The 12,401-nt window shown below is 46.4% G+C and overlaps 1 protein-coding gene and 1 long non-coding RNA gene across 2 annotated transcripts in view; both read right to left on the bottom strand.

The window, feature by feature from the left end:
• Nucleotides 1-402: 402 nt before the first annotated feature.
• LOC127305806 (glycerol-3-phosphate 2-O-acyltransferase 6) lies at nt 403-2,224 on the bottom strand. The gene is made up of 2 exons (XM_051336327.2): nt 1,555-2,224; nt 403-1,480 (listed from the first exon to the last, which is right to left on the bottom strand). Exons 1-2 carry the CDS (start codon nt 2,167-2,169, stop codon nt 581-583), a joined length of 1,515 nt encoding a protein of 504 aa, XP_051192287.1. The 5' UTR covers nt 2,170-2,224; the 3' UTR covers nt 403-580.
• Nucleotides 2,225-5,354: 3,130 nt separating this feature from the next.
• Nucleotides 5,355-12,401, bottom strand: part of LOC139832905 (uncharacterized) — a 31,838-nt gene continuing 24,791 nt past the window's right edge. The window contains exon 2 of the long non-coding RNA XR_011747719.1: nt 5,355-5,922. This is a non-coding gene — a long non-coding RNA (uncharacterized lncRNA). The remainder of the gene's footprint in view (nt 5,923-12,401) is intronic.

Below are 12,401 nucleotides of genomic sequence, written 5' to 3'. Positions count from 1 at the left end.
CAGGAATATTTTGCACCATTGGTGGAATTTTTTGCACCACAATTTTGTGACTTTCATAAACTATAGGAAAAAATGTTGGAGACCAGTGTTACATACACAAAAAAATTGATACATGGTTACATAAAACCGTGGTATTTTGAGAAACAGTGAAATAGTTAACAATACTTTGCTAGCCTTATAGTAGTTTGAAAAGCCAAAGTATCAATGAAACCGTCCCTTCGGGTCCTTCCCCTGTTCAAAAAAACAAAATGAAACTGTTTTTTTTTTCAAAGTATTGGACAAAGAAGATTGTCCTCTTTTTTTCTAAAACCTAGAAAGAATTAAAACTGTAGTATTAGTTAGCCAGAGGCTAGAGTTAATAATTTATTTTTTGACAATACTGACCTACCAGAAATTGTAATATATTGGTTGGAGACCTTTTGGTTTCGATTAATCATCAGTTAACTTGACCATCCATTTGCTGAGATTTAGGCAAGATAATGCAACACTACGCTTCTAATAATTCGAAAATCATATTTAAAAATAAAAAGATTTTGCTACAAGCAGAAGTATATATTTAGATCGACCGGCGATCTGCGTTTCACGGGAGCTTTTTGGCGTTGGACCCCGGCCCAGCGACCGGAGCGACCCTGCCGTCGTTGCCGGCGAGCTTCATATACTTGTCCTTCCTGGTGAGCGTGGTGCAATCGTAGCCGAGCTGCTTGGCGATGACCCGCTGCACATGGTTGGCCACGTCCACGGCGCTCCTCCCGCCGGCCCCGCACGTCTCCTCCGGCCGCAGCGCCGGCAGGAACGTCACCTCGTACCCCGGGCGCGGGTTCATGTAGAAGAAGTAAGGGTCCAGGAACTTCCAGCCCCTCGCCGTCGACCCGTAGTAGGTCCCCTGCTGCGCCTCCAGCGCCACCGGCACGATCCTGTCCGTGAGCTCGGCGAACAGCGCCGAGAACCGGAGCAGGAAGGGCTCCCGGCACGTCGTCCCCTCTGGGCACACCACAACGTCGCGCCCGGAGTCGAGCAGCGCCGCGATGCGCGCCGCGTCCGTGGCCCGGTCCCGCGTCAGCGCTACCGCCGGGATGGGCGAGATTGCCGTGGACAGCTTGCTGACGCTGTAGGTGACGCACGTGACGGGGCGGCCGAGCGCGATGTTGAGGATGATGGGGTCCAGCGCGGTGCGGTGGTTGCAGACGAGGAGGGAGCCCGGTGTTCCAGGGCACGGCGCCGGGGGAGGCGTGCCGCGGACGGCCAGGCGGATGCCCATGAGCGCGTAGGTGTGGTGGACAAGGTGGGGCGGGATGGGGAGGTTGAGGAAGACGCGGAGGAGCGCGACGACGAAGCCCAACGGGAGATAGGCTAGCGCGAAGAACGCTTGCGGCGGGTCAGCGCGGCGTACGAGGCGGCCGTCGTGGAAGATGGTGCGGGACAGCAGCGAGTCCGGGGACGCCCGCGGCGCGCGCTTGTCGGTGGGCACCATGTAAGCTTCCTGCGCGGGAAACAAATGAGTCATTGAATTAAAGAAAGGAAATTTTGAATTGCATTCGACGGTTTAAGTACTACCTTGCATACGGCCATGAAGTCGTGGTCGCTCTCGCGGTCGCCGAGCCCGACGTCCGGCATATCCCCGCCAGCAAACAGCTTCTCCACCACCTCCCTCTTCCTCTTGCCGACGAGCACGGCCTTGATCCGCCCCGTGAACCGCTTCCCTCCGGCGAAGGTCTCGAGCTCCGTCCCGGCCACCTCGGCGCCGAGGAACTCCCGCACGAACTCGCCCACCATGACGGCCGGGGACGCGGTGACCACGACCCGCCGCTCCGCGCCCGCGCCGCGGAACACCTCCCACGTGTCGGCGCGCACCCCGGCGGCGTAGTGCCGCGGGAGCACGCCGCGCGCCACGGCCTCGACGTCCCGCGCGCGGAGGCCCGCGAAGGAGACGAAGACGAGGAGCGCGATGGCGGCGGCCTCGGAGACGCCGACGTAGAGGACCAGGAGGAGCGGCGAGACGAGCAGGAGCGCCAGCGCGCGGAGGTAGCTCCCGGCCTCGAGCGCGACGAGGAAGTAGTACGGGAACGCCGAGGAGGAGGCGAGCAGCGTGCCGTCCAGGTCCGCGGCTGCCGTGCGCCGCATCCGCAGCGACGGGTCGTAGGCCGAGACTGGCGGGAACCTCGGCGCCATGGCGGTCTGTTGTCTTGTCACGCGCGCTTTCGGAGTCCTTTCGCGCCCGGTCGCGTGGGTGCAACCTAGAGAAGATTTCGGCTAATTATATAGCTATACGCGACAGAGTTGGTTTCTGTGCTGGTTGAACTGCTGAGCAGCCATGGATGGCGATTGGCGATGGCGATCTCGACGACATGGGTCTTGTTTGGTGAGCCGCCCAACACCAAGATAATTGCAGGGTACCAGCCCTCAGTTTATATCCATCATTATATTATACCAGCCAACTAGACAACCACACGGAATCGTAAATCCTAGTCGCGCGCTCGCGGTAGAACTTAGAAGAGTGAATCAGAGTCAGACTAGAATTATCATCGCAAAGAGATTACAACTTAATTCTGGTTCCGAGTGCCAACAGAATAGCAGAATCTATCTCGATTCCTTATATCTGAATATGACACTCAGTAGGGACGATCCAGCGGTTGCCAAAGTTGTAAGGAAGAGACGAAGATGCTTATTTGGTGATTTTTTTAAAAAAAATGCTTATTTGGTGGGTTCAGTTGAGCCACCAATGGGGAAGCTTTACATGAAAAGGTAAGCAGTGGTTTGATCAGTTTTGGCTTAGTTCGAAATTTGACAAAGGCGGCCATGACTGAATCAATGGATTGCCCGGCAAGTGCTAGGAGCATGCGGCGCTATGCATGGGCCTCTGAGTAGGTCATGGAGCGACACAAAGTGACCGGATCGTTCGTGGCAATGCAAACACGATCCAAATATGTTTCGGATTTGCGTCTCCGTAGACGCTGCGTGGTGAAGCCGAGCGTCCGCTCGCTTATCCCACGGGCCCGCCTGGCAGCGACCCTGGCTTGAGCCGGCGCCAATTCAAAGCACGACTAGCGGAAGAGCAACCGCCGGAGTGGCAACCGCATCGATGGACGCGCCAACCGCCGAAGTGGAGCGCCGAACCGCCACACGGAAGAGCAACCGCACCACTCTCCGGTATATGCGCCACCATTAATCCACGCTCAATAAGACCCCTGCGTCTGCGCCAAGGATCTCCAACCCGCCTGCACCATTCATCTCTAGGAAGCCCATGAGGAACATGTCGTTACCGTCGGACACCGACAGCGAGGGGAAGCCGCCGGGATGGCGGCATTGGTGGGATAGAGCTGCCACGCTGAGCAGCTCTAGCTCCCCGCCGACGGACGGCGAGGAGGAAGGGGAGGCTGTTGCCGAGGACGACCAGGATGAGGAGGGGGACGCCGTTGGCCACGACGGCCAGGACGAGGAGGAGGAGGCGGAGGAGGATTCAGATGCTAGGTGGGCACGGCTAGAGGCGGAGGAGGCGGCGGAGGAGGCGGCCGAGGAGGCAGCGTCGGCGAAGAAGGAGGCAAGGCCCCGGGCAAGGGCGCAGGGTCAGCTTCCGTTCACGAACGGCGGCAAAGACCCCAATGACCACTCGTCGGAGGGGGGACTCAAGCTTGTCGGCCGCGTCGACCGCCGGTACCTCTTCCCAAAAGGTGACGAGCAGGAAGCGCATCCGTGAGGATGACGAGGCTGGATCTTCGAAGAAGTAGTTTAGTAACTTTCATGTTTAATTCGTATGCTAAATTTTAATTTGTTCGAAACATGTATAAATTTTCTGTTCAGCCATGTTGTGCCCCTTTTGAACATGTTAAATTTTAATTTGATTGTTTAATCTATTTTCGGATTTCGGAAATTTCTGGCAAAAATGGCCCGCGCCCGAAATGAGTCAGCCCGCCGGAACCACCCCCGACGTGCGCACGGATATTTTTGGCGTCCGAAATGCGTCGCCCTGCTGGAGATGCCCTTACTGCTACAAAAAAAATTAATGATTGCTGCAAGAACCTAGTCATTTATGTAAAAAATCTCAAACGCAACATGTTTTGTGTGTATGTAGCATTTCTAGAAAATCCAAGATTGGACCTATGCATGCTTGGACCCCATATCATTGCAGCAAAAAATCCCAAACATAACATTTTTTCTGTGTATACAACACTTCTTTGAATGGAACAATAGTTGCAACATTTTTTTCGCGAATCTGTAAAGCTTCCAAAATGTATCAAAAAAATATTGCAACATTCTAAACACACTAATGTAGCAAAAAAAATTGCATTTTTGCAAAGATGTTGACACTAAATAAAACCATATATTAAAGATAGTTTCCCTATTCCGGCTCTAAGCCATGGTCTCTAACACCATGATTTCTGGAGCCTGTTTGCAAAACCGTATCTAATTATATTACCTTTAGATGGCTCAAAAAAACACCTAACTAGTGAGGTAAGACAATCCAACTCTAAAAATATGCAATCTCAGTCGGGTCGGCTCATAAGTAAAACCGACTCCAATGCTAAAAAGACAATTTTTAAAAAATGAAACCCTGCCCATGGCAGATGAACCATGCAACGACATAAATACATTTAGAACATATTGCTAACTTTATTCTGAAAACACAAACTACGCACATATTTTTACAAACACAGATCATGCAACATTTGTGACCATACATAATATTTTCATTCTAGGTAGAAACTACATATCCATGGTCAAGTCCTATGCTTATCCAGAAAAGAAACTCCTTCTTGATAAAAAAGGTATTTGTGCCATCCCTCTGTTTGACTTTGCCTGTTTGACTTTGACTGACAAGAACTTCAAGCTGTCAAGCAAAGAAGCCTGCATGTAAAATATATCATCAGATTGTAATATATATTACAATCACTGTTCAAAAAATCGTCTAATTTAATATTTAATCGTCTGATTAATTGCTACTTGATGGTCACTGATTAGCTGATAAACTCATTTATCTCCCTATTAACTTATTTGTCGCTCGATTAATCAGAAAATTTGCCTATTAATAGCTAATCACCAGCCGACCGAGTTGATACCGATAAGCGATTTTCTCACCATTGATTACAATATAGACAAAAAACAAGATACTCGATTAAGTACATAGCTGCATATTGTATCAATTCCTTGGTAAACAAACAACACAAGCCATTTTATTTTTCCAAAGATGTTACAATATACACTTAAGGCTTCGTTTGGTTGTCGGGAGAGAATTAACCAGGGAATCAGACCCCCACTCCGGAATTACCTGCGCACCAGGGATCCACCGGAATCCCCTCCCACCATGGAAAAATAGTTGTTGCTGTTTGGAGAGTAGAAAGACGAGAATGGTAGGGAACGGGGGGAGACATGGAAAAAATCGAATGTTTCTATTCTTACGTACAACTTAATGCCAATATCAGGAAATAAAAAAGTACAATTTTAATTTCCGACCATAATTAAGTGTCGCAAGCACAGTACAACGAAAATTTTGCAAAAAAAAGTCCACAAATTCAAAACCTTTCAAATCAGGCCTGAAAAATTAGAATCCAAATTCAAATCTTCATCCTCCCTGCCATCCGCCGCCGCTCCGCTTGCCGTCATAGGGCTCCCGCGGGGTCGCCCCACCTAACCCTGCTTGTTGTCAAAGGGTTCCCGTGGGGGTCGCAATGCTCCGCACGTGTAGAACTCTCTCCTACGGCCACGCCGCTGCTCCACTCGCCATTGAAGGGCTTGAGCAAGGTCGCACCGGCGGAGGTCTATTACTAGAGCAGGGCAGCAAGGTCGCACCACTCCCATTCCGATTCCGGCCTCGTAGCCATGTTCCTGTTTTCGCCTTCAACAGGAGCTCGCCCTCCGCCGTCTCTTCCTCGCCGACCACACCTCCAAAGCACCAAAGCTTCTCCGCTGCACCCTCCACCCAACCTCCTGCAGTTTCATGAAAAAGCTTCAGGTCCAGAATAACATTCCATTCCAAAATATCCAACATCTAACAATATATTGCTGGTACTTGCTACTCTAACAATCTGAATAGAGTATTTGAGTATGACTATATCAACCAATCATGTGGAGGAGACCACCCTTCCGGCACACCATGTACTTTAATTTTGCCGATGTCGACATGATGAATTGATGATGGATGTTATCACAAAACATGAGACACCTTTCTTCTAGCTAGCTTGACATGGTGAAATGTTATCCAACTGATCAGGACTAAGCCAAAAAAAAAGCATCAAAATATTATTCGATGTGGTCGCTATTGCTATATTAAACATCAACAAGGCCATGAACAATTTACTCAATGCAACAGAAAAGAAATCAGGTAAGAACCTTTCGGTTTCTCCGATTAGCGGCTAATAACAATATTTTTTCGCGAAAACACAAAAGACTTGCGTTTCGATGCATTGATAGATAGGAAAAAGGTTATATGTACAAGTCCACGAAGGGACCAACACCCCGCACTACAACTCGACCCAAGAAAGAGGACGTAGTCTAGGGGATGATCTGGCGGACGCCCCGGGCCCCCACGCTCACTCACTGTTGCGCCTCGGTCTTGATGTCGTTGAGCAGGAAAGGCACCGAGGGTTGTGCGTTATCAAAGATCGTAGCATTCCGGTGCTTCCAGATCCACCACGCCGTGAGCATGATTACCGACGATGTACCTTTGCGCAACTGGCGGGGAGCGGTCCGCACCGCGTGCGACCACCACTCCACGAAGTCCCCCTCCGAGTCCGGAGGCCCTGAGGTAGATCGGATCCACGAGAGGACCTCGAACCAGACCGTCCTGGAGAATGAGCATCCGGTGAGTAGATGCGCCATAGTCTCCTCGGATTGGTCAGACAGCGGGCATCTGGGCGCATGTGGTAGACCACGACGCGCCAGCCTCTCACCCGTCCAACACCTGTCCAGACAGGCCAGCCATAAAAAGAATTTCACCCTAGGAGGCACCCAGGATCTCCAGTTCAGCTCCCATGATGCTGAGGTGATCCCCCCTGGAAGAGGGCCTCATAGCAAGAATGGGAGGTGTACTGGCCGTCCGTCGTCCACAACCAGGCCATCGCATCTTGCTCCTCCGAAAGCTGGACATCCCTTAGTCTGACCCATAGTTGCACATATTGCCATAGTGCTAGGGGACTCGGTGCTCCAGCTATGTCGGGGATCCAAGTGCGGTCTACCAGTGCCTGACGCACCGTATGTTGGAGATATGCCCAAGAGGCAATAATAAAATGGTTATTATAATATCTTTAAGTTTATGATAATGTTTACATACCATGCTATAATTGTATTAACCGAAACATTGATACATGTGTGTTATGTGAACAACAAGGAGTCCCTAGTAAGCCTCTTGTATAACTAGCTTGTTGATTAATAGATGATCATCGTTTTCATGATCATGAACATTGGATGTTATTAATAACAAGGTTATGTCATTATGTGAATGATATAATGGACACACCCAATTAAGCGTAGCATAAGATCACGTCATTAAGTTATTTGCTATAAGCTTTCGATACATAGTTATCTAGTCCTTATGACCATGAGATCATATAAATCACTTATACCGGAAAGGTACTTTGATTACATCAAACGCCACTGCGTAAATGGGTGGTTATAAAGGTGGGATTAAGTATCCGGAAAGTATGAGTTGAGGCATATGGATCAACAGTGGGATTTGTCCATCCCGATGACGGATAGATATACTCTGGGCCCTCTCGGTGGAATGTCGTCTAATGTCTTGCAAGCATATGAATAAGTTCATAAGAGACCACATACCACGGTACGAGTAAAGAGTACTTGTCAGGAGACGAGGTTGAACAAGGTATAGAGTGATACCGATGATCAAACCTCGGACAAGTAAAATATCGCGTGACAAAGGGAATTGGTATCGTATGTGAATGGTTCATTCGATCACTAAAGTCATCGTTGAATATGTTGGAGCCATTATGGATCTCCAGATCCCGCTATTGGTTATTGGTCGGAGAGAAGTCTCAACCATGTCTACATAGTTCGCAAACCGTAGGGTGACACACTTAAGGTTTGATGTCGTTTTAAGTAGATATGGAATATGGAATGGAGTTCGAAGTTTTGTTCGGAGTCTCGGATGGGATCCAGGACATCACGAGGAGTTCCGGAATGGTCCGGAGAATAAGATTCATATATATGAAGTCACTTTCCAAGTTTGGAAATGATCCGGTGAATTTATGGAGGGTGGTTTCTAGAATTATCCGGAAATAAATTACTATGGAAGGAGGAGTCCCGGAGGGACTCCACAAACCCTAACCAGCCAACCAAGTGGGAGGGTGGAGTCCATGGTGGACTCCACCTCCTTGGCCGGCCAAAGAAAAGGGGGAAGGGGAGAGTCCCTGTCCCTCTAGGTTTCGTCCATAAGGCAGTTTTTCTGTTGGGGTCTTATTCGAAGACTTTGGGCAAACCCTTGGGGTTCCACCTATATAATGAGGAGGAGAGGGAGGGGGCAGCCCATGGCTTGGCCGCACCACCCCTGCCCCCCTTGAGGCCGGCGCCCATGGCACCCCCTCTCCCCAAACCCTAGCACCCCTCCTCCACTACTTCTCCCGCATATGCTTAGCGAAGCTCCGCCGGAGATCTCCATCGACACCGCCACCACGCCATCGTGCTGCCGGGATTCCGAGGAGGATCTACTACTTCCGCTGCCCGCTGGAATGGGGAGAAGGACGTCTTCATCAACACCTAACGTGTGACCGAGTACGGAGGTGCTTCCCGATCGTGGCACCGTGATCAAGATCTTCTACGCGCTTTTGCAAGCGGCAAGTGATCGTCTACCGCAGCAATAAGAGCATACTCTTATAGGCTTTGGAAATCTTCAAGGGTTAGTCTCGCTCATCCCCTCGTTGCTCCCATCTTCTCGATTGCATCTTGGCTTGGATTGCGTTCTCGCGGTAGGAAATTTTTTGTTTTCTATGCAACGTACCCCAACAGTGGTATCAGAGCCGTGTCTATGCATAGATGGTTGCACGAGTAGAACACAATAGTTTTGTGGGCGTTGATGCTCTTGTTGTCTTTAGTTTGAGTACTTTGCATCTTTTTGGCATAGTGGGATGAAGCGGCTCGGACTAACTTTACATGACCGCGTTCATGAGACTTGTTCCTCGTTCGACATGCAACTTGTATTGCATAAGAGGCTTTGCGGGTGTCTGTCTCTCCTACTATAGTGAAGATTCAATTTACTCTTCTATTGACAATACTAGTATCACCGTTGTGGTTCATGTTCGTAGGTAGATTAGATCTTACTCGAAAACCCTAAACCACGTAAAATATGCAAACCAAATTAGAGACGTCTAACTTGTTTTTGCAGGGTTTGGTGATGTGATATGGCCATAATGTGATGATGAATATGTATGAGATGATCATTATTGTATTGTGGCAACCGGCAGGAGCCTTATGGTTGTCTTTAATTTTCATGTTGAGTAGTTTTTCAAAGTAGTTGTAATAGTTGCTACATGAGGTGAACAACCATGAAGACGGCGCCATGGGCCTTGACGCTACGCCGACGATGATGGAGATCATGCCCGTTGATGATGGAGATCATGTCCGTGCTTTGGAGATGAAGATCAAAGGCGCAAAGACAAAAGGGTCATATCATATCACATATGAACTGCATGTGATGTTAATCCTTTATGCATCTTATTTTGCTTAGAACGCGACGGTAGCATTATAAGATGATCCCTCACATTAATATCAAGATAATAAAGTGTTCTCCCCTCGTATGCACCGTTGTACAGTTCGTCGTTTCGAAGCATCTCGTGATGATCGGATCTGATAGACTCAACGTTCACATACAACGGGTGTAAGCCATGTTGCACACGCGGAATACTTGGGTTTGCTTGACGAGCCTAGCATATACAGACATGGCCTCGGGACAACGGAAACTGAAAGGTTGAACACTAGTCATATGGATGATATGATCAACATATTGATGTTCACCATTGAAGCTACATCATCTCACGTGATGATCGGTTTTGGTGTAGTGGATGTGGATCGTGTACCACTTAACAACTATGAGGGATGTTGTATTAAGTGGGAGTTCATTAGTAATTAGATTAAAACATGAACTAATTATCATGAACATAGTCTGAGTAGTATTTTGAATTAATTTTGTAGTATTGGCATCCGTTTTCTACCATGCGCTAGTCTTGTGATTGAGATAGAAATACTGTTAAAATCTGACAAGAAACTTTACGGACTGGTACCGTATTGTTAAAGAATCAAGAAATAATTAAGTCCTATTGCAAACTTTTAGTAAACCTCACATTGTTGATTCAAAAAGAGCTATGGTTTCAATTAGTACCTAAAGTTATCTTGTCTCCATGAAACTTGAAGTTCAAATCTGTTTGAAAAGTAAGGAGCTGAAAATTTAGTTTTCAGAAATAATCAAGGTATGAGATATATGTGATATCTAAGACCTTATTGCAAGATGTTAGAATATAATTTGGTGAGACTACATAAACTCATAAGTTTTATGGGAATGTACGAAGGTTGAAGATGCAAGGCGTCCCAATCCTCCAACTATTGGGGCACTAACAATATTCGCATATCCATGAAGTAATCATCCTTAGTATGCACCGTTGCTAAGACTCGTCGTATCGAAGCATCACGTGATGATCGGGTATTATAGATTCTACGTGTGCATACAACGGGTGCAAGCCAGATTTGCACATGCGAATACTGAGGTTAAAACTTTACGAGCCTAGCATGTACAGACATGGTCTCGGAAAGTCATCATGATACAATGGATAAAATTATGAGTGAAATTGTTTCAATCATATTACAAGGTTACTAATAGTGAAATCCGGAACACTTGTCATATGATGATCAACTTCAAGGTAAAAACCTCAAGATTATTGGTATTTGACCAACAAACCTAGAAGTTATTGATGTTGAAGTGTATTTCTGAATAATGAGGAAAGCTAAAAGAGAAACTACAAAAAGATTATTGGCGGAAAGAAAGAAAAGACTAGAAAGTCTAGCTCGGGTGTATATAAATGATATACATGTTATGGATGTATTCCTCGTTTGGTCACCCAATGAAATTCTTGGGTATTTGTACTACATTGGTTGGTATGAAGTGTCATACAAAACAACGCAATACAAGAATACAATGGACTAAGTGACTGACAAGGAATATGATAGGAATGCACGTCTAGAACAAAAATAAAGTGTTATTATGTTCATCGTTGGCATTCTATCTAGCCCTTAGAATTTATAATAAAGAACTTAATAATTGTTATTTTGCTCTTGTCAAATAAAAACAATGAGTTGTTCAAATTATGACATTACTCCATGTACGATGGATAAGTTATTATCAATTTTAATGGTGAAACACACATACATAACACTGACGCTAAAATGCCGTAAGGCAAATGATTTGAATTCCACTTATTTGTGGAACCGCCATTTAGGTCATGTTGGAAAGGAACGCATGAAGAAACTCCATGCAAATGGATTATTGGAGTCATTTGATTTATGAATCATTTGGCGCTTGCAAATCTCTTCTAAAAGGAATGACTGAAATACCGTTCATAGGCCAAGTTTTGAACGGGCAACTAACTTAGTGGAAACATACATGATGATGTATATGGTTCACTGGGCATAGTTGTGTGCGGGAGATTCTTCTACCTCATGAAAACTTCAAACAATGAATTGAGTATATATATGTGAATATATTCGATAAGGAAGAAGTTTGAAATATTTGAATGGATTCAAATAAATTTCAGCATGAAGTGGAAATCATCGTAATAGAAAAGTCAAATATCTATGATTGGATCATAGTGGAAATATTTGAATTACGAGTTTTAGCGAACATCTAAGAGAGTTATGAAATTGTTCTACAACTCACGTTTCTTGGAGTATCATAGTGATAATGGAGTATCCGAGAGATGTATCCAAACCTTGTTGGATCAATGATGAGATAAAATATTGATGCCATTATATTTCTGTGAATTATGCTTTAGAGACTACCGCTTTACACTGAATAGAGCATCATCATGATCCATTGAAATGACATCATACGAGTTATGACATGGGTATGAACCCTAATAGTCTTTTCTTAAATTTTGGTATGTATAGCATAAGTAAATAAGTTTACAACTAAAATCGGATGAGTGTCTTTGTTATCCCAAAGTATTGATTGGGAATTCTTTCCACTATGGATACAAAGACAAAAGTGTTTGTCGATGTTTCTTATTTATTTCCAAGAAATTGTTTCTAGCGAAGTATTTGAGTGGGAGGACAATAGGTTTTGATAAGGTTTATGAACCTGAGCATAATGATCAGAGTAGCGCAGCATCGGAATTGGTTTCGGAAGCGGCCACGACGATCATGGCTCCCATGACTACAAAGTGTTTTAGCCATGGAGATCGAAGTACATA

This window comes from Lolium perenne, chromosome 6 (assembly GCF_019359855.2).
Source record: "Lolium perenne isolate Kyuss_39 chromosome 6, Kyuss_2.0, whole genome shotgun sequence".
Taxonomy (NCBI): domain Eukaryota; kingdom Viridiplantae; phylum Streptophyta; class Magnoliopsida; order Poales; family Poaceae; genus Lolium; species Lolium perenne.
The sequence above is the reverse complement of the archived record's forward strand: the minus strand, read 5'-3'. Positions and strand labels throughout refer to the sequence as shown.

Excerpts from the sequence above, each read along its gene's own strand:
- LOC127305806 (XM_051336327.2), bottom strand. The coding sequence starts at position 2,169 with ATGGCGCCGAGGTTCCCGCCAGTCTCGGCCTACGACCCGTCGCTGCGG. Across the intron at positions 1,481-1,554 it reads ACTTCATGGCCGTATGCAAG|GAAGCTTACATGGTGCCCAC; the intron begins GTAGTACTTAAA and ends TTTCCCGCGCAG.